Consider the following 22,981-nt stretch of genomic DNA (forward strand, 5'->3'; position numbering starts at 1 on the left):
AAAATTTAGTTTAAAAGATGCTTTGTTTGGGTTAAAAGGTGCTTTATTTGGGTTAAACAGTGCTTGGGCAAATCTTAGGTTTAAAAAAAAAGAAAAATTCTGCCCCTAGTGGTAGGAACAGATTAACTGGCTTTCCATTAGTTCCTATGGGAACTAATGTTTCGACTTACAAACTGCCCCTCAACCTAAGAACCAAAAACAGTCGGAACAGATTAATTGGTTTTCAGTGCATTCCTATGGGAAATGCTGATTCGAGTTACAAATTTTTCGACTTACAAACTTCCCTCCGGAACAGATTAAGGTCGTAAGTCGAGTGTTGACTGTACTAGGTCATAAGCATCATCATGACTTTGTGCAGCATGCCTCTCTGTATGAAACAATAGCAAGAGTGAGATATTGCATTCATTACCTGCACGTGGGTATCCACAAGCATCTGCTTGCACACTGTGAGAAAAGGATCCTGGACTACATAGGACTTTGGTTGAGTTAATCAGTCAATTTCATTATGTTACGTTTGTGTGGTACAAACCATTTTGTAACTCAAACCATTTGCTGTGATTCACTTGACACATTAAAAAATATTTTCTAAAGGACACATTGCCCAGATTATTGAGAGAAAACAAATTGTTGTCTTCATTAAATATCATTTACAGTGAAACAGTAAAACTCTTACTTTGGCTAGTTGATGTATCAGTTCACTAGTTAAAATGGAGACAGATAACCTATGAATAACCCTTTAATCTGCTGCCAGTGCTCTTTTCAGTACATGTATATAGTCTTTAAAATCCTAATCTTTCCCCCTGTGATTTGGCATTTAGAATCTGTTCTTTATAATTGCAATACACAGCAGCACATGTGCTCTTTAAATCTCTTTAATTACTTACTCAGTTCAAAGAAAGATGTGCAGCTTGAAAAATATCTTTATTTGTTTAGTATGTGACTTGACTAAAAATGTTGTAAAATTTGTTTAATTAATGCTATATTCCTCTTAACAATTTTTCCAAAGAATACCTAAACTTGGTTCAACTGGGCCATTATGAAATAGATACATTTAGTTTGCAAGTGGGTCAAATGAATTTGGTGGCCCAAATTATCTTCCCTACTGTGGCATGACTTTGGGAAGCAAATTGCCTTAAGCTTAAAAAAAAAAATCAACATAGACATTTTCAGTTGCATGCTGGGTTGTGTGACTTCAGCATGCAGTTTATAATGTCTACAGCATTGGCTTGATTTGGGGTAATTTGCCTCTAAAAGTCACACAACTATGCAAGAGGGTTTCAGCATTTTTGCACATCTATCTCAATACAGTACGTATATTCTTTCTGAATTGAGGCCAAGGGAGAACTGCAGAGAGTCTGGAACCACACCTGTCCCCTCCCCAACAACAACAAAATGGACTCTGGTGGGCAGATGTAGCACTTGGGGCTTCAGGATCTGCACAAAAGGCCTTGGTGGGCTACATGTTACTTGAGGGCCACACAGTTCCCACCTCTGACTTAAGTCATGACTAGGTTACATGACCAAGAAGAAAGTTTATTTATAACATTTGTTTAATTGCAGATTGGGCGTATTAGTCCTTATTTATTTACTACCATTCAGGATCCTATGTCCTCCTTTTTCTTTTTTCTTTTTTTAAGTATTTAATTTGCTTTATCTTTGCAGGTGAAAACCCTTTGGCAGATGACCAAAGTAACCATGACATTAACTCAGTTGCTGGTGTACTGAAGCTCTATTTCCGCGGGCTGGAGAACCCTGTCTTTCCTAAGGAAAGATTTAATGATCTTATTTCTTGTGTCAGTAAGTTGATTTTTTTATAGTCCGTGAGTTATTCTTTTAAAAAGTGTAGTAGCTGCTCAGAAAACCAGATGTATGCATATATTTCCCTAAGATAATTTGTTGTAATAGTTATATACATTGATTCCATGTTACTCAAACATGTTTCCTGATCCTATCTTTTCATTCAGAATGAACAGTATGCAATTTAAGTCTTTATAGATTGAATATATTTCTTGGAGATACCAGAGGGTATATTTAAATACCCTACCTTTTTCTACTGAGAGTAGGAAAATGGGAAGGCCTAGAATGAGATATGTATTGACACATTACAAAAACCCCAGCTGTGAATCTGTAGGATGGCTGTTAACTATAGTACATTTTGGAAGTTGTTCATAGGGTCAGTGTAAGTTCGAAACAACTTCAGAGCACATAACCTCTAGTAAGATCTGTAGCAGAGTCTGCAGAAGAGAGTATTCGCTGTCTAGTCTGTGCTCATGACCCAGGGTTCAATCCCAGGTAGCCGTCTCAAAGTTGACTCAACTATCCTTCTGAGGTCGGTAAAATGAGTACCCAGCTCACGGGGTGTGGGGGGGGAGGCAATGTGTAACCTGCATAATTAACTTGTAAACCACCCAGAGAATGCTTGAAGCACTATGGGGTGGTATATAAACAGCACACTTTTAAGCAGCATACTTTAGTTAGTTGATGCAGTATTACATAGGTATTATTTGTTCTGTTTGTGAATAGTGTATGACCTATATTCATATAGTGGATGTGCTTTATTCAGAGAGAGAAAGAGAGAGAGAGGGAGAGAGTAGTATTTAATGGTTAGTTAATGATTATGTATACACTAAAGATTCTAGACAGCCAGTCAGTGAACATTTAGAAAAGAATGCAGTGATTACTAAGACCTAATATGGTCTCTTAAAAACAAGTCATACTAAACTCATTTCTCTTTTTTGATACTGTGACAAGTTTGGTAGATGTGTATGCTGTCGATGTCATGTATCTAGATTACAATAAGGCTTTTGACAAAATATATTGCATTATTCTTGTGGCCAAGCTGATAAAATATGGGCAAGGTGTTTCTACTCTTAGGTGGATTTGTGACTGGTTCGTGGGTTGTACCCAAAGAGTGCTAATCAACAGCTCCTTATCATCCTGGAGGATAGTGGCAAGGGGGGATGTTGCAGCAATCTGCCCTTTTTTGGTATTTCTATGACTTGGATGAGGTTGTGGAGCGAATGCTCATGAAATTTGCAGATAAGACCAAACTGGAAGAGGCAACTATACCTCAGACTAAAGCAGAAGTGAGTTTCAATATGACCTCAACAATGGAGAACTGGGCCAACAATTTGAGATTCAGTGAGAAAAATATGAAGTTGTGCATTCAGGCAGCACAAGTCATATGGACAAATATAGGCAGGGTGACAGCTGGCTTGACTGGGAGCGTACTGTAGCATGCATTATAGGATCTCTTTTTTTGCAATGTACAGCAAGGTGAGTAGGAGCCTTGATCAGGATAGGGACTACAGCAGGATGTGGAGTGTTAAAGCCTTCTTCAGAGGTGAAGACAGGCTGTGAAAAAGTTTAAAAGCCATTCATTATGAGCTAGAGTTTGACTATATAGGTAATATTGACTGGAAACATTAGAAAGAATTCAGCTGCCTATTTTATACTGCTTTATATTCTTTACCCTCATATGCTACCTACATTCTCTGTTTCTGTATTGCAGGAATAGAAAATCTCTATGAGAGAGCTCTTCACATACGCAAACTCCTCCTGACTTTGCCCAGATCAGTCCTCATAGTCCTGAGATACCTCTTTGCTTTCCTCAGTCAGTAAGTTTGTTAACTTCCTATTCCATTGTTCACTCCCTCATATTATAAGCATGGAGTCAGTTACAGTACCGTTTAAAAAATAACTTGTTTAGTTCAGACATTCCTGCCAAGAAAAAGGATATGTCTCAAAGTCAAATTCTGACAGAGGCTGGAATGACTAACTCCACTCCTGGAAAGCAGGAATTGATGCAGACAGGCCATGCTATCTGAGAGATTCTGGCAGTTGTAATCCAGAAAAGCAGCTGAGCTGGAGGAAGTTTGCAAGAGGAGAAATTACTGGGGGCACCAATGTGAGACATGAGTTGGCAACACACCAGTTCACATTTGCTCTCAATGTCTTTCCCAAAATAGCTAATGCAGGATGATTAGATCATAAAATCATACACCAGCTGAATGCATTTCAACCCCTGGTCTTCCGCAGCAGCGGAACAATATGACAATTCTTGTCCAATTATAGAACACACTTAGAAGAAATCCTGTCTGGCACAAACAACTGTCAACCTGCTTCAAAAAGTTTCAGTTATGTAGAGGGCTTCATTCTTAAGATAGCATCCACCTGCTGATTTTTCAGGAATGAATATGGAAGCCTTTGGAAGAAAGGATTGGAAACATAGGAGATTAGCGAGCACCTCCCGTGATGCGGAAAGAGAAGTAAACTGTGAATGGATAAGGGGGGGGAAGGGGGGAGAATGTAGGTAAGGAAAATGGAGATGAAGATGCAGGAAAAGTGCAGAGAAGGATCATACTGTTGGGGGAGGGATAAAGATGGGAAAGAGGAATTGCAACCTGAGGCAAAGAGAGTAAAGGTTAACAGGGTCCATAAGGTTAACGTGTAGTGGAACATGAGTGTGCAGTATGGGATGCTAGGGAGAGAATAGGACACAAAAGCATTTGTGTTAAAATAATAATAAAAACTTAACATGATTTCTGTATCATGGAATGATATAGTTATTGTGAGTTAATAGAAATACAGTATAATTGTCCTTGGAGTGACCTGTAATGTTCACCCAAATGTTTACAGCTAAAAGCTCATAGCCTCCCCTACGCCTCTTAAGGTCTAAGGAAAATAAACTCTCCATTTCAATATTTGTGTAAGCCTCTGACATATTTGAAGACTTCCAATTCCCTGCTTCAATCTTTTTCCTGCAGTTCAAGTCCTTTATTATCTTTCCTCATCTATGCTGAATACTCTCAAAGTTGGTCTCCTACTCTAGATACATTTCCCAAATATAGCATTGCTATAGATCACTGTGTTCAAAACATGTAACCCATATATCTTTTCACCTTTGTCAGTTAGGAGAAGATGCCCGAGTTAAATTGCTTTTTAAGGTATTTAGTGCAAGATTAAACAACACAGTGAGTCAGCTGTATCATGACTTAGAAAAATGTGTTTTCAGCTCCTATTGTGTAGAAAGTTTTATGTATAATAATTTATTTGAGAAAACTGGAGAAGGACACACACACCAAAAAAAACACCTCATTTATTCTTTTAAATTTTTTATAAAAACAGCCTTTCACAGTACAGTGATGAAAATATGATGGATCCTTATAACCTGGCCATTTGTTTTGGCCCAACATTGATGCCAGTTCCAGACATACAAGAACAAGTGTCATGCCAGGCTCATGTGAATGAAATAATCAAAACTATTATTATTCACCATGAGATCATTTTCCCAGACACAAAGGACCTTGATGGGCCAGTATATGAAAAATGTATGGCTGGCGATGAGTACTGGTAAGTTTTTCAGTCTTTAAGCCAAATGAGCTTGCCCTGCTTTTCTCAGACTAAGGGATCTTTCAGATGGTGTATTCTCTGGAAAGTAGAGATTGATTAATCACTGCTGACATAGGTAAATTTCCCAACATTTAAATGATGTTAGGCTTCTTCATGACCCAATCAGTGATGTTGTATGATTGTTTTTGTCTCTTCCTGAAGCATATTCTTCTTTTGGTTGTTGTGGGGAACGGATTTATGCTGTTGAATTTCCCATTCAGTTCCTCAGTTACAGCTTCCCAGTTAGAAGCTTTCAGTTTGCACAGAAATGACATACCAAAGAAAAGGGGGCAGTGAATGACAGAGAGAACATTTTTAAAAAAGCTGCCAAGTGATTGTTCTTTTAATATTTTTTAAATAGTTTCAAGCTTTTTGGGGGGTGGGGTTGCTAAAGTACTGTTTGGATGCAAATCCCAGTAAGCTTGGTGCGTCTCCAAGGTGAACAAATATGAATTGGGATGTGGGGGGAAAGTTTTATCCCATCTGAAAGAGTCCTGACTCTTAACTTGTAAAGAGCCTTGCCCTTGTCTTCCAGTTTTTAAAACTGCATATTTCTGTAAATCTGGCTCAAACTTCACATCGATATTAATCACAGATCGAAAATGAGTGTGCCTAACCTGAAATGTTTCATTTCGAGGAAAGAACAGCCAGGAGGATACAATCTGGAACATTATACCCCTCATCCTGATCACCACCCTAAGCTCACATCAAGCTTTGGAAACTTGATCTGGATCAGGAATGTGTTCTGAATTCAGTCCCTACTCCTGCTGCTTCTCCAAAATAAAAGCAGTCTGATTAAGTATTCTTATTTTATTTATTTATTAATTAAATTTATACCCCGCCCATCAAAACCGAAGTCTACTCTGGGCAGCTATTTTAAATATGTGACTAACCCGTATGTGTAGTTTGGCCTAGATATTTTCAATCAGCCTTCCTATCTGCTCTATTAGACAAAGATTAGGGTACATCAGATGCACAGGTCAGAGTTCAGTTTTTGTGTACTTGTCTGAAGATACCATTAGTACATTCTCAACGGAACTTCAGTTTCAGGAAACAATTCCAGATAAGGCAAAACATGATGAATTCTTTCCCTTCAATTGAGGATTCCAGCCAGTTAGCCCTGCCTATTCAGAAGCAAAAGCCAGACATTTAAAATAAAGTAGTGGAGTTTATAATTAGATGATCACAATCTTTGGTTAGTGAGACATCTCATCCCAATGTTGTACCTCTTTCTGGTATAAATTGGCCACATCAATTTAAAATACATAAACATTTAAACAATGTCCTCCCAAGTCCATCACTTGGGAGGACATTGGGAGCTTGTGGCTCTCCAGATATTCCAGAAGTATACCTTCCATCATGCCTGACCATTGGCTGTAGTGGCTAGAAGCAGAACTTTGCCTTAACTGGAAATGTTAAGAGATGTTTGCAGAAGTGACAGATTAATATAACAGCTTGCTCTCTATCTGTCCATAAAATATTAATTCATGCTGTTCTAACTCTGCAGCGATAGTCCTTATAGTGAACACGGTACCCTAGAAGAAGTAGACTTGGATGCTGGTACAGAACCACACACCAGTGAAGATGGTATGTGCATTTTGAGTTGTCGGTAATGATCTTCTTCCTCTATTAGAGCAAATGCATACGTAATTCACAGAGGAAATGCTGTTTTCCTCATTTCCCCTCATTTTAAATGGATACTTTTTGGCACAATGGGCATTAATTCAAGCTTTTGTGTATATGTAATTCTTAACACTCATCTGTCACTGGCCAGCTGTTTCCTTGCATCTTTCCTGATTATCACACTTACAGGAAGGTCAAATGAAAATAATTCTGCATTTTCAGCAGAAAGTACTTTCTGGTGAAGTGTCACATTCCCAGTGTCGCTTTAAATGTTGTTGTGCACAACACCACAGCTCATTTTGTTGCCTTCTGTTCTTTGGAGAAAGGGAAATACTAGATTCTTGAGGGTACCATCTCTATTAGCATAGTTCCTGAGGTTTGGATGGGTTTTGGATAGTTGCAGATTTCTTTTGTTCTTCCACTGCTCCATCCTCTAAAAGTCTGCTGTCAGTGATGGAAAAGTGGGCAAGGGACTTCCCATAAATAGCATGGAAAGAGAGAAAGATATTGTTGCCCCATCAACAAACTAGGGGCTCCACCACCAATGGAAGGAAGAGGCGGTGGCAGATATGAAGAATTGGGTCTTCTGCAGCTTTCCAGCTGGGCCTGGATCACCGTTTTTGCCAGGATTGGTCTCATGGTTAACAGACCACTTTGAATCGTTGAATCTGAAGAAGTGGGCTATAAACAATTGGTTCACACAATGCAATACTTTAATAAGATGATAGTCTATATAAGATGCTATTTATGGACTCTGCTGTCACAACAAACTAGACAGTGCTAGACTTCTACTTAACAGCGGGAATGGCCTAACCATCATTCTTCATCAGGACTGATGTCTCTGTGATTTAGAGATGGTGAAGATGCCACCAGGATCTCCAGGCGCCATGACCAAAATAAGCCATCTTCTTTAAAGGATTAGCTTCACCTGCTAGAACCACACACACACACCTGATCAAAATTGTGCCCCAACCGCCTTTTGTTTCATAAGAGGCAATGCATGTGTAGAAAGCTATAACCTCTTTAAGACAAGAGTGGGGGACATTGACCCATCTTCGACTACACGTTTCAGAATCACTCACTATTAATTATGCTGATTAAGGCTCACTATTAATTATGCTTATTAAGGCTGATGAAAGTTGATGCCCTAGAGTTCACACTTTCCCCCCAATTGGAGACAGTTGTATGCCATATAAACCCCAGAGTATCCTTCAGTAATTTAGTGGGACAGTCAAAATAACAGCAGGGGCTGCATTCAATCCCTCGCAGCTGAATTGCTAGAATTCATGCTTGCTTAAAGGGTTGTATGTTTTCAGCCCTGGCTGTTAGATCAAACAGGTTGGGTTGCAGTTTGGGTACCTGCTTGGCATATCATAGTGAAGAGCATCTTCTAGATAACTATGATACCTAGTAAGTTCAATATTCTGTGGATCACTTGGCACAATGTCGGTGTTTTGCATACATTATATAGAAGCTGCATCCCATGAATATACAGTGGTGCCTCACATTACAACGTTAATTCGTTCCAGCGAAATCGCTGTAGAACGAAAATGTCGTAAAGCGAAAATAAAAAAGCCATTCAAACGCATTAAAACCTGGTTAATGCATTCCAATCGGCTAAGAACTCACAGTCCAGCGAAGATCCTCCATAGGGGTGGCCATTTTCGGGTGGCTGTGCAGCGAAAAATGGCTCCTAAACACAGCGGGGAGCCATTTTGAGCACCCGGCAGCCATTTTGAAAACCCGACAATCAGCTGTTTTGATCATCGGGAAGCGAAAATCGGTTCCCGAAACAGGGAACCGATCATTGCACAGCGAAATTCCCCCATTCAAAACGTTTTGCGATTGCAAAAACCTTGTCATAATGCGGATTTGTCGTTAAACGGAGTGCCCGTCTTGCAAGGCATCACTGTAATAAAAATGTTGTCTTCTCTTACTAACGAAAATCTTCTGGAAGAGTTTCACTTATTTGACTTTAAAGTAAATAAATTGTTTTTTTTAAACTGCTTGAGGTCAAGTACAACTTCAGGCTTCCTTCAAAACAGTAGGGTTCAATGCAGCTTGAACTGTGCATGGTAAAATTGTTACGCCAAGGCCCTTGGGAGGACGGAGTATAACTGAGACTGTAAAATATAGGGAGGGGATCTAACCTCTTCCTTCTAGTTTCACCAAAATCTTCTCCTCCACCTCACCCTGTTAGCCAAAAGCTTCCCTCCCAGGAAAAATAGCAGCTTTAAGCTGTGAGGAGGGATTTTTGGGAAGTTCCCACAATGGTAGAAGAATTTAACTGCCGTCCCTGCTCATCCAACAGGCTGTTGTTGTTTAATGCCAGAACAGGCACATTAAATACATTTCATGTCAGTGTTGTTTTAAGCTTTCCATGTGATAGACTGGAATACCACAGATGGTTTGGCCTTATAATATGTTGCAGCCTTGAGGGTGCAGTAAAATGTTGTGTTGGTCAGAATCATTTTGTGTAGGTATGCTAGTGGAAAGTAAATGGTGCAGTTCACAGTGGCAAGTTAATTAACAAGTCCCCATTTGGATTCCCAGTCATTCACCAAGCCACCCAACTGGTACAAAATGAGGATTCAGGGGAGCTTATTAATTCGTCACAATTTGCCACTGTGAGTTACTCTGTTTTCTTTCCATCAGTATGACTGTCCATTAGTATTCTGGTCAATTTTATTACATATTCCGGGGTTGTTTGCTTTTAAAATATTTTCCAATATTTTCAAGGGAATTGCCTCTTTAAATAGCAGTTGTCATTTATCATGTTGCACAGGTTGGATGCTAGACATTTTAGGGAAGGATAGAGAACCACAGGACCACAAATGACAGTATGCAACTGCATTGCATGCAGCATGATTGTACTCTGAAGTACAAGGCAAATTATTCTCCTAGGAATTATCCTTAGGAATGCATTCACTTGGAACAACCTTCAGAAGATTGGTCCAAGAACTGTGTGAGAACACATTTTACCAGCAGTATCTGCAATATTATGCAATTTATTTTGCTGCAGTTAGATACAAATGAAATAGTTTATGATAATTCATTTCCAAAGGAAATCAGAAAGCATTTCCTGAGGAAGCCCCAAATGTTGCTAACGTTGAGTTTGCACAAAAGTGATTTGATACTGTTATTGCCATGAAGTATTCTGTTCTCTATATATGTTTATAGATAAAAGGGAACAGAAAAGTTAAGGAAATTCTATCATTATAAGTTAGTGAAAAGCAGCTGCTTTGTTTTCCTGGGGCATTCATAACAGGGGAACACACTACAGATCACAAGACCTCTCTTATCAAGTCTCTGTAGGAGGTTGTTGTAACTTGACACCAGAATTATCTGTAACTGGAAATGGAGTTCATAGCATGGTTTGTTGAAGAGCAGAGGTTTGAAAAAAAGTATTTATTTGAATGACAATCTCAGAATCCCAAAGCTCACCCACCCACCGCCAGCTTTTCTAAGCTCTGACTTTAGGCCAGAGTTTGACTTCTGAAAGCAGAACAGAAAAGCGCAGTGTCAGGGATCTTGATATTTCAGTGCAAATAGCTGGCACCAAAATAATACACTTAACCAAGGCTTTGCAGATTCCATCCATCCAGCTTTGTTACTGATCCAAAGGCTTCTTTTTTACCTCTGCACTGGTCTCCCAAAGTATTGTAAGGAGATGGGAAAAAGTGCTACATCTCTTGGGTGAACACAAGGTTCTTTATTTGCCCCTGTGAGCAGTGGACCACACACACACACACACCAGAGATCACTCATAATATGATGCATTTTCTGCATCATTGTGTTTTCTTTCTTCACCTTCGCTTATTTTCAGTATAAACTCATGCTTGTTTCTCCGTGCTACTGGAAACTACTTCCCAGGTCTAAAATCTTACTGTTTTTTCTTCCTTTGTAGAATGTGAACCTATAGAAGCTATTGCCAAGTTTGATTATGTTGGAAGATCTGCGCGAGAACTCTCTTTTAAAAAAGGAGCCTCCTTGCTTTTGTATCATCGTGCTTCGGATGATTGGTGGGAAGGAAGACACAATGGAATTGATGGCCTTGTACCCCACCAGTACATTGTGGTTCAAGACATGTAAGCCATAGCTTACCGATATGAAAAGCCAAGCTGTTGCCCTACCGTAAATCAGAGCAGTCTATTCAAATACTGCCCATCAGCTGGCAAGAAGTCTGCAGGCCCTGGATTCAGAGTCAGCCCTACCATTATATAAAGAAAGATAAGCCTTTTAGAACCAGAAGAGGCATTACAGTTAATACATAATTAGAAAGGGGCTCCTTAAAGAGGTTGAATTCATTTGTTGCATAAATGACAATTCAGCTTGTTTTTGTTTTATGACTGGGCATCAAGATCTAAGTAGGAGTAAGTGTTTGTTTTTTCTCATGTCAGTCAGGGAAACATACATAATTTCTCTGGAGGGAAAATGTTCCATCACTTGCTAATTGTGGAAGATGGCATCTTCTGTGTTTCTGCTCTCGGGTAAACAGTGCTGAAGAGAGGTGGCCCTGGGGCATTGTCCTGGGCATCTTGACCATTTCCGTCTGTTGGAGCACAAGGCTTGCGTGCTACACAACTGGCCCTGCACTACCTAGAGTAGCCTTTTGCCACTTGGTGCTGTGGAGTTTGCTGTTCAATTTCCCCTCCTGAACGAAACTTCATTTACCAGTGCAGTTTGTGGAACTGGGATCAAGTGGTGGTCATGATATATTGTCTTATTTGCTTAAGCAGCAAAATGTTTCACCCTGCCAGAGGTAGAGTTTCTAAGATGGGGCCCAAGAAGCCAGGTAGTACGAGGGTATTTGTAAATGCTGGGAACATGGGATGATTTGTAGTTGGCAGACATGAAGCAGTGTCTGAGTACTATTGTCTCCTGTGTGTGGGCTCTCTTCCTCTCCCTCTCTTTGTGAGGGATGGGCGGAGAGGAGCAAACTCCAGTATTACAGTGGTAATTACTAGTTTGCAATCTCAGTCTTAAATTCAAACAATTTTCTCTTCTGAATAAAACATTCTTAGTCATTTGTAACTCACACATTTTTTCCTAAACACAAGATAGCATTTTTCCTGTTCTGTTTACATAAAATACAGCTTTATCTTTGAAAAGGATGTTTTCAGTCTTCTGAAGATATCAAAATTAGGTGATAAGATAATTTGAAGCTGTGTTACTTGTTTACTTAATGCAATCCCCTGTCAGTTTTCTTCTGGAATGCCAAATATCCTTTAGGGGACATTTACAATGCTGAAAGTAAAAACGTATTCTAAAGTGATGCCCTTGTAGGATGTATTTATTCCTCTTCCCACAGAAAGCATTTTGTAGCAGTCCTCATACTGCCCAACATTTGATTACATGTCTACCAAAGGTCTTTGAAGATAGTGGTGATAAAAGGTGACATCTGAAAATGAGATGCAGAGAAGAGCAGGTTACAAAATATGAGTGGTCATAGCAAGTATGTTGATATAATATATTTTCTGTTCAGGGATGATACATTCTCAGATACACTGAGCCAAAAAGCAGACAGCGAAGCCAGCAGTGGGCCAGTAACAGAGGACAAATCTTCATCTAAGGATATGAATTCACCAACAGATCATCATTCTGATTCATATTTAGGAAGGTAAATATAACCAGAAACTTGGTATACAATATTTATATTGCAATTGACAGTCTTCAAAGCATCTCACTAGCCTCTGCAACAACCTTGTAAGGTAACAATCAATTACAGTGGCATAGTGGAGCCATGGCTTGCACATTGGAGTACTGGGTCTTTTTGATTAACAGGGACAAACACTAGGCTTTCCTGTTCCTTCTGAGTATTTGCAGTCCTCCTCGTGCTAGGTGGGCAAATATATTTTTAGACTTATTTATGTTTTTATGTAAAGTACTTTAGGGTGTCTTCATTTTGAATGGACAGCTCAAGTGCATTAGATTTACAAAAGACATACTCGCAGTGTATATAAAAAAACTACTAAAACTGGATTGTCAATATGGATCAACACAGCTGCCTGCAGTTTTTGGATTCTCATTGGGGTTGCGACCATGGGACTGTCATTATGAGCAGGTACCCTTTGAAATTATCACTGCACCACTGGTAAAATAGATCAGTTTTATTGTGCATGAGGGAGGAAGGTGTTTATGCTTCCTGAATAATGGCTTGCCAACAGCCATCTAAAGAGTTCATGGGTAACAACATATTTTAATTTGTGACTTGCTTCAGAGTTCACATTCCTAGCAATGCACTGCTCCATCCCAACACATTTTTTCCATTATTCAGTGACAATAATTCTTTAGCCATTTTTGTCTAATTTTCAATTACTTTGCCTTTGTCTCCATTCAGGCAACGCAAGAGATCTGAACTCCCACTACCTGGCAGACATCCTGGCAGGACCAGTGATGGACATTGTCCAGTTCATCCCCCCCACACCCTTGCCAATTCATCACTAGAATTAGGTTCCCCCAGTCTAGCAAGCCACAACCCTTCTCGAGCTATTCTACAAAACCGCAGCCTCAACGCAGACAGCCCAGAGAGAAGGCGTAGGCCTGGCCATGGCAGCCTCACTAATATTAGTAGACATGAGTCACTGAAGAAGACAGACAGCCCTCCAATCAGAAGATCAACCTCATCCGGCCAGTACCCCGTTTTCAATGACCACAAGCCTCTTGACCCAGAGTCAATTGCTCAGGTGAGATTGGCAGATGCCTTTGCTTTGTATGTTTGTTTATTTCCATACGTTCTATGCAACACATCCTCATCGTACCCACAACTCTAGAATTAAGGATAAAAACATGTGGATTTGAATATACATGTATTTCTGAAAAAGCCCTTGAACCACTGACTAATGCATTGCCGTTGTCCTCCAAACAATCAGAAAACATCTAGTATTGTTCTTCTTTGGATTGTTTGCACCTTATTATGACTGAATAGCTCACACACGTGATATTCATTCTGACCTAACAAAGCCAGTTCTAAAATTAAACCAAGGCCAGAATCAGATTTAGTGATAGTGATGACTTAGAGGGGAATCCTTAACTAAGGAAAGTGTCTGAGTGTAACAGCAGGGGTTTCTCTTACTTCCAGGAACATGTAAGTTGGTTTGCTATGCTTCATGATTGGTCTTTAGGTCTTTGTGTGAGATTCACCTGAGGTCTGATTTCACAAATCAGAAAATCTTAACTTTTTCAACTTTTTAAAAAAAATTATTTCCAGGGTAAGGGGAAATGAATTGGGATAACAGGGAATATATCATGCCATCACATATTATCTGTACTTATGCATATCATTATATTAAGAACTTTTGTATCTGTTACTTGCTTAGATACCTCCAACTAGAATTATTTGACTATTTTGTATTAAAGTTACCACATTTGGCTTTCAGGTTATAGAATGAATCCAGTTTTTCAGAGTCCCATTTTTCAGTTGCTTCTTGGATTGAATTGTCTTTTAAAGCTTCTGTTACTATGTCCATCTCCGCCACTTCCATAATATTTTCCGTAAATTCTTCACTGTTTGTTATTTTGGTTTTCTTCCACTTCCATGCATATAGTATTCTGGCTGCAGTTATTATATGTATTACCAAATGACTCTCTCTCCTATCCAAAGTCTCTGGCAACATATTTAATAAAAATAATTCTGGTTTAAATTGAATATTACGTATTAGAATTTTCTGCATTTATGTGTTAGTATCCAAATTTTTTTGCTTCTCTACATGTCCACCACATACAATATACGAGAAGGTTCCCTCTTTTAATTTACATTTCCAACATACATTTGATGTACCTTTATACATTTTTTAATAACTTATCTGGTGTCATGTGCCATCTGTAGAACATTTTATATGTGTTTTCTTTAAAACTTACTGATTTTGTAATTTTTATATTAATTTTCCATATTTTTCCCAGTCAGCAATTTCAATATTATGCCCTATATTTTGCGCCCATTTGGTCATACAATTTTTTACCACTTCATTTTCCATCTTAATTTCTAATAACACTTCATACATTCTTAAAATCAATTTGTCATCTGTTTCTAATAGTATTTTATCCAAGGGTATTTGCCTTTTTCAACTTTCGAAGCCAACTAAGTTCTCATAGACTGATTCCCTCCCATGTCCTTGGTCAAGTACATGTTATTTAGTCAGAAAGCCATACAAATTATAGCTCTTGCTGTTACATTTGAAAACTTAGTATCTTTTGTTATCGATCTCTGTTCTTACAATGACTTATAAGTAGTTGGCTTCAGGTTTCTTCCCTCACTGTGGTTGGTTAAGAACCTCAATTCTATTGAAGTTAGACATCATTTTGGTTCCAACCCTATGTTAACCAATAAGCAAATTCCAGTTTATTCAGTGGCAGTTTGATACACATCAGATTTCATTGGCTAAAATTCTGTTGCATTGTTACACCTACTGAACGCAAACAGCTTTAACTTACAATGGCTTCTCACTGGCAATTCCTTAAATTTGTGAGTGCATGCCAACCCAGAGACTGGAGCATGCCCAGAAATCCAATCAGGGACTTGCTAATTGCCAGTGAAAAACAGCTGTGTGTTATACCATTTGCCTCCCACATGTGTAACTAGGCAACAGAATTTTGCCCGTTGTAAGAAACACTGAAAACAATGGGATGTTATTTAGTCACAACTAACATTTGCCATTGATTTCAGTAGAATGTTCACATCCAACTGGGGATTGGAGCCAATATTCTTCTATTCCATGAGTATCTATCTCTATATCTGTTTATATGCCTAAGTATTACTGGTGCTTGATTACTAAAACAGGTGTGCTTGCTTTTGTGACACAGTTACAATGCTTGAATGCCCCTAGTGCTATCCTTTGTATTCATTATTAATCTACAGCAGACCTGCTTCCTCTTCTTCTGTACAGGATATTGAAGAGACCATGAACACAGCTCTGAATGAACTCCGGGAACTGGAACGTCAAAGCTCTGCAAAACATGCGCCAGATGTAGTGCTGGATACCTTAGAACAAATGAAAAATTCTTCCTCTGGCACCACCTCGACAGAATCCTTGAGCCCTCGTCACAACATAATCTTAAGAAGCACTGAGCCTCAGATTCGGCGTAGCACTAGCTCTTCCAGTGATGCCATGAGTACCTTCAAGCCTATGGTGGCACCCAGAATGGGAGTGCAGCTGAAACCCCCGGCGCTTAGGCCCAAGCCTATAGTTCTTCCAAAAACAAACCCAAGCCTAGGCCCTTCCTCTCCTTCCCAAGGTCCAGCAGACAAGTCTTGCACGATGTGAAAGCCAGGCAGCTTGTGTGGCGAGCATGAAGTGAACTACCAAAATAATGGATCACCGTTGGATATCTGTTTCCATCACATCATTAGTTTGTGTTTATAATGGGAGAGGTTTTGTTTTTACCTGTTTATAATGTAATGTCTCAAGCTATTTACTACCTTCACATGGGCATTTTGACGTGAGTTCAATTTTTAAACTGGACAATTAAGTATGTAATTTTAAAATGACAGGAAAACACACTTCTACTTGAAGCTTCCACACAGCACCTTTTCTAATAAGAGCATCACAAGTCACTGCCAGCATCCCACACAATTCAATGAAATTGCATTGAGTGTAGCTTTTAGGCTTCATAAGGAATTACAATGATGGTTATTTGAAATGGATTTATAAATAGATGTTTTCTCTTCTATATCACTAGCTCCAGTATGAATCACATTTTTATAAGGGCTGAATGTTTCCATCTTGAGAATTAATAAGCAGCCTAGATAAAATGAATAGAGAAAGCAGGGTCACCCTGATATCTTTTTCAATATACTTGCTGGAGTTATTAGTGTACAGTACTCTGTTGGTAGAATATGGGGAATGAATTTACTTCTCATGCTGATGCAGATGGAAACTTTCCAAATCAAAGTTAAAGCCTGTTATTAGAATTACTGTGAATAGTTTCTAGTAGTTGTAGCTCAGGCTTACTGCATTGCAATAAGGCTAGCTTCTTCCTCTTCTTCTTTGTAGCCACTGATACCTCCAGGTAACTGTTCACAAACAATTCACTACAAAAATTGTTTACATTCCTATGAGCCAAGTGTTTGGATATGTCTGCAGATACAAAGTTTTAGCTAGCTAACCATTTATAACAGAACATTCCTGGAATGTATGAAAGAGAATGATAAGTTGTAGAACTTAGTTTGAATCTGCTAAATCTTCATGGTTATGAAACATGGGAAGAGTGCAGAAGGAAGAGTGGTGTTTCTTGAATTTATTGAAGCAGCATGTTATCTATTTTGAAACTGGAATAGCTCCATTTATTGAGCAAGAGGTTGTGCACAGGCAAAGATGTCATTTTCTATTCTAAAATATGAATAAACTATGTCAGAATCACTTTTTGTCCAGATGACAGTATCAGTATCTTTTATCCTGTATGCGTGCACGTGTGAGTGAAAGCTGTGAACTGGCATAGTGCTGCATTACTAGGATCAACTTTGTCGTTAGGTGTAAACTAACTGTAAAATTGTGTTGCACAAACTAACATTAAACTGCATCATCTCTATATGTTTTTTACAAGGTTACCTTTGCCCAGACCACAGAAAACTCCATTATACATTATTAGTCAAGCAACCACTTACGTACAATCATAAGTTGTAGTTCTGGACTGCAACACCTTGAATGGAACATAGACAAATGAAAGGAATTCATCAGATATCCATCAATTCATGTGAAACTAGATCCAAAGAAGGGGTCTTTTTCTCAGTGCCCTTGTTCTGTGAAGAGGTTTTTGTTTGTTTTTCTATTTGAATGCTTTTGTTCAGATCCTTTATATTAGATGAAATCACAAAAAAAGGGGAAGACTAGCTGTCTTGTGACAAGAATTGTTAGTGTGTAATAGTGTAAGGGCTTTGTAGCTTATTAGCATAAAGTGTGACTGATCTGTTTCTTGCAGTTTACTAACAATAATTAGGTGGGAATACTAAAACATTTGGGCATGATGAAGACATATCAGTAGCCATGCAAAGATGTTTGCAGTCTGTCCACACACATCCACACTAGTTCTTTGTAACTTAATTGGAGGTCCAAACAAATGGGGAGGTGAGGGGCTTTTATTAAGCTTCAAGGCTAGAGGCAAGATCCCCTCTCAGATAGTGAAGCTAATGTCTCTGTACAAACCTTAATTTGAAACTATTATTTTATGGATGGTACTCATTAATTTGGCAATCCACCTGGATAAGAAGGGGTCCACTTGGTAACTACAAGATATACTGGATCATTTTGTTTGAAACAGAACACTAAACTAAAATACAGTATATTGAATTTTTCTGTTTGCTGCAGAGACTAAAATATGGACACATATTATTCACCAAAGGTGCCACTATGAAGAGAGCAACTCTCAGATGTCACTGGAAACTTAATTAAGGTCCAAAGGACTTAGATACTGTAATTGCTGTTCATTGTAAAGCATTGCAGCGGACTCAGGCAAGGTTAAGAATTATTTTATTAAACTTGCCCAAATCAAGAACCTGTGGGACAAACTGACATGCCAGATTTCATCTAAGTGCATTCAGACTCATGTTTGTTTATTTTTAATAGATCATGTGGCATAATTAAGGTGGGTGCCTGTATCTTGAAACTGCATAGAAAAACTCCACTGGCCTCCATACTGCTTATATTATAAATTGTTTAGTGAAGAAAAATATTAGAAACAGTGAGTTTAGTGAATGCTTCCAGCTAGAGCATTCACATGAGTTAAATGTGTGTAGTTTGATGGTTTATTATTGCTACTTCAGGTTTAGTGAGTGGATATGTAACAGGAAGGACTGATACAACAGGCATAGTAAGGGGTAAATGCCTGTATACCTAATCAAATCAGTATTGTCCTTGACAGTTAGTTTGATAGATTGCAGTGCTGGTAGCTTCCTGCTTGTTGACTGTTACCTAATTGTGTCAATGTACATCTGTAAGTATGTACATGTGAAAGTGCCTTTACATTTTTAGAGAAGCTTTAGCTTTGCTCTTGTATTGTTGCATTTCCATCTCATTTTCTGCTGCTCTTGTGCTGCTTCATTTTCATGTAATTCCTTCCATTTTCAAATAACAGACGAGTTGCAATTGCACAGTCCTTAAAGAAGATGACAAAAAAGTACTGTTAAGCTGTTGTGACAATGCACTTTTATGTATAGTACTGTACATTTTGGCATGTACCATTAGAGGCTTCAGTATACTTTCAGATTTGTTTCTCATAATGTAACTTTATAATAAATAAGAATAGATCTGGCCATGTCTGCTTTGCTTCAACTTTTTTAACTGACAGTACATTTTGGTGTGCATATCCTTTTCTGTCCTCAATAAACAAGACCACATGGTATTTGTTATGCACTCCCCTTTCCCTAAGTGAAGGGAAGTTGCAGTCTTCTGTTTCCTTTGGAGGACACAGTACTGGAGTCAAAAGTTATTTGCTTACTGGTGTGCAGGCTGACCAGATGAATAAGCAGTCACAAGCAGCATCAAATATCCATGAAGAACAGCCATCCAGCCCAAAATATTTAGAACTGGTTTCCCTGTTGAGAAGAAAAATCAGCAAAGTTTTCTTTTAATTCCAGTTTAACACAAGTGAGTACTACACATTTTCAGAAGTTTTAAACAGTCACTGCCCATTGCAACCTTTTAGTCAAGATCCTGTTGATCATCACACTGAGTGCTGCATAAAATCCTGTACATAAGGCATCCTACACAGAAAACCAAGTGATTCCTGTGTCATAAATACACCAATCAGTCCTGTGTTCTACATGTACTAATCAGATGCAGGCTGTCCACAAAGATGTATAGTGCCACCCCCAAGTTCCTAGACATGCTTTATGTATTATGAAATTATGTAAAATATGCAGGGAAACAAGGCTTATGTTGAGATTTTTCTAAAGCATTACCAAGTTCTGTTTACATCAGGTGGAGAATCTGTGGTCCTCCATATGTTGATGAACTACTACTGCAATCATTCCTCACCATTAATCAGGCTGATGAGAACCAAACTCCAAGAACATCTGGAAAGCTACATGTTCCCCACCCCAACATGTATGTAATTGTATAATTTAACAGATTATGCATAAAGATGGAATTGAAATATACTTTGCCTTTAAAGGCAAGGCACGACACTTAACATATTCAAATTTATGAAGTGTAAACTTAATAAAACGGCCATAGAGTTCTAAAGATGGGGAAGAGGTAACCTGCAACCTAATGTTAAATGAAGATTGGGAAGTACAGTACCTGTTTTTCAGGTTGTGTATCAACACAAACAGAAATTATGCTGACAAATTATTTTACTCACCCATTATAGTATGGCAGATGTTGAATGTGGACCAGAAGTATTTGACATATAAGAGACAGTAGTTTCCTCCAACCATGGTTTATGGTTGGTGCATTTTTGGTGCTTTCAGGAGGAAAAACAGTTAAAACCCAATATACAGTACTTTTTTTATGTGCTCATGGATGCATGCAGAATTGCAACATGGATCACATATGATACCCATTTAAAAGGCTAATACAGAGAACAGGCCTTTTTCTCCATGTAGGGATTACAGAATATTCACAAGCTAACCCCACTAATACTCAATACTGTGGACATTTTGCCCCATTTTTCTTCCTGTGAGAAACATGAAGTTCCATGAGAAGGAGCTCTTTGGGTTTGCGTGTCTTTGTGGACAGCCTTGCTCAGAAGTCCATTCCCCCAGGGAACTGCAGCAGTAAGACCACTGCACGTGGGGATTTTTACACATATATGTTCGAATGGAAAATTGCATGAAAACATGCAATCTACTGGATGAGCTCATAAAGTTTTCTTTATATATAACCTTGGTGCTGGCCATTAATAAAAAAGGCAAATAAGTATGTGATACTCTTACCTTTCCATCTGTGCAGTTTTCCGCTCCTCCAACAGAGATTCAGCAAGCCAGTTTCCAATTACTTCAGCTTTCTCATGGCAATAGTCAGGATAAATCCACTGCAGGCACAAACTCAAGGGATTAAAAAACAGAGGACTTCGCCACTACAGTCTGTACAAACAAATGCACTTGCCTGGATTTATGAGCAAACATTTCAAAGGTGTGGGGTACATTTTAAGATATGTTCAGTGGAAACAGGAGAGCCAACAGGCAATTAGGCGTCATCTTTCAACATAGGCTGAGGAGACATGTTTAGTTCAAAAGCTGCTGATACACTAGTTCTCACTTGCATAGATCTTGCCAGGCCTCATTGCTCAGGGCTATTATTAAACACAAAAATAAGAATTAGGTAATATCCTTTATTTAGACCACCAAAATGTGAATAAGTGACAAGTTTCCGGTTCCAGATTTATGGAATTATTTATGTTTATTTTCAGGAAAGATATCTTAAATGGCTAAAATGTGTATAAGGCATTCATTGCCCATTCATTCCTTCTCCGCAATTCCTCCCCAGCAAGACTGTAAAATATTACAGTGAAAAAGGAAAACAGCCAGAATGAGGGACATAAAGAAGAAGCAGAAAGGCAGGGGCTGAAGCATTCTCTTTGCCTGTTGCGTATCGCCTAAGCATGTCTGAATTCTCATTAATATTTTTGACCATGTGTTTTACATTTCAACCCTCCTACCATACACAGACGTCTGCCTTCATATTGGACCTTGTTAAATACTTGTTTATAATTAGCAAAAGATGAAAATCTTTAGATTTAAAAATATGGGAAATGTCATTGGCAGCTCTACAATATGATGTAAAAACAGCAAGTAAGGCGGCATTCCTATGTCCAGTTACCTGGAATAAGGCCTTATTGAACTCAGGGAACTTAACTTCTGAACAAACATGTACAGCATTATGTGTGAAATAATGTTCCTACCCAAACTTGTAATACACGGGGGGGGGGGGGGGGAGACAGAGAAGGACCACAAGTTTCATCATACATGTCTATTAGAAAATAAAATACAGTAAGTGATCTTAATTGCCAGAGGTCTTTGTTAGCAAATCAGACAAAAAAGTAAGTTGAAAGCTGAATTTGGTACTGTTTTGTTACTGTCATTTAAATGTAATATCCTGCCCTTCCATCTATCAGGCATCAAAGACTTCTGTTAGTCACAAAGCTGAAAGCTGAGACTCATGGACTCTCAACTGCAACCACTAAGTAATATTACTTTGGTTTTCATCTGACCTCAATTGGCTAAACCTACTGAAATTGTTAAATTATCACCCTAATAGCCAAATAGAGGACTCTGAGTTTTCTGTGTCACCTCCCATCCCTAGCCAAACAGAAACATATCTGTTTAAAAGAAAGGCCAAATGAGGAGTGTGTGTGCATATGACTGTGGCTCTTTGTCTGAAAAACTGGGGTGTGACATCCAATCTACAGCTGCCTCAACTGTAACTTTAAAACAGCTCCAATGCAGCATGCATTTTCCCCAACTTACATCTAAGGAAAACATATTAGCAGAATCCATCTCACCAAGAACTTTTGGTCTTTAAATACAAGAATAATTTTCCTGGCAAAATCCATCTTGTCATGAACTTTTGGACAGGACATTTTGGAGATTGCTCGTTCATAAGCTCACCATATGTTGGAGGCAACTTAATGGTACATAAGGACAAAATTAGATCAAAATGCAGTGAGAATGACTAAACTGAGGCTATTGTATTGAAAGAGAACAAAAGAGAGATTAAATTTTCATTTACCTCACTTTCATTCAAATGAAACATTAGTTGTTAAGATCCTATGCTTTTCAGAACTAAATGAAAAACCATAAGACTAAAAGAAAAATTACCTCTTGTTATTGTTGTTTTTTATTTGTTTCAATACAAAGGTCCCATCCTTAGCCATACATCAGAAGAGAATTTGTGACATAACACTGAAATAAAGCAACTTAAATATCAGTCATGGTGGTTTCACTTATATTTTTATTGTATAGCGGCATGTCTTTTACTCTCTGCTGCTGATTTTATCATGTGCCATTTTATCTTCTGCTACTTTATCTCCT

General features: G+C 38.5%; 1 protein-coding gene across 3 annotated transcripts in view; it reads left to right on the forward strand.

Annotated features, from left to right (window-relative positions):
• SRGAP1 (SLIT-ROBO Rho GTPase activating protein 1) overlaps positions 1-19,261 on the forward strand; it is a 145,842-nt gene extending 126,581 nt beyond the window's left edge. For 2 of the 3 annotated variants that reach the window (XM_020786024.3, XM_078376893.1), the window contains exons 15-22: positions 1,663-1,797; positions 3,512-3,617; positions 5,128-5,352; positions 6,899-6,978; positions 10,922-11,102; positions 12,500-12,634; positions 13,355-13,700; positions 15,900-19,261. In XM_020786024.3, coding sequence (XP_020641683.3) covers positions 1,663-1,797; positions 3,512-3,617; positions 5,128-5,352; positions 6,899-6,978; positions 10,922-11,102; positions 12,500-12,634; positions 13,355-13,700; positions 15,900-16,277 — 1,586 coding nt within the window. In that variant the 3' untranslated portion in view covers positions 16,278-19,261. Of the gene's footprint in view, positions 1-1,662; positions 1,798-3,511; positions 3,618-5,127; positions 5,353-6,898; positions 6,979-10,921; positions 11,103-12,499; positions 12,635-13,354; positions 13,701-15,899 lie in introns of those variants that run through there. The other variant, XR_013537065.1, reaches the window with a different exon arrangement.
• Positions 19,262-22,981: the final 3,720 nt, after the last annotated feature.

The sequence above is a fragment of the Pogona vitticeps genome, chromosome 5 (genome assembly GCF_051106095.1).
Source record: "Pogona vitticeps strain Pit_001003342236 chromosome 5, PviZW2.1, whole genome shotgun sequence".
Lineage (NCBI taxonomy): Eukaryota > Metazoa > Chordata > Lepidosauria > Squamata > Agamidae > Pogona > Pogona vitticeps.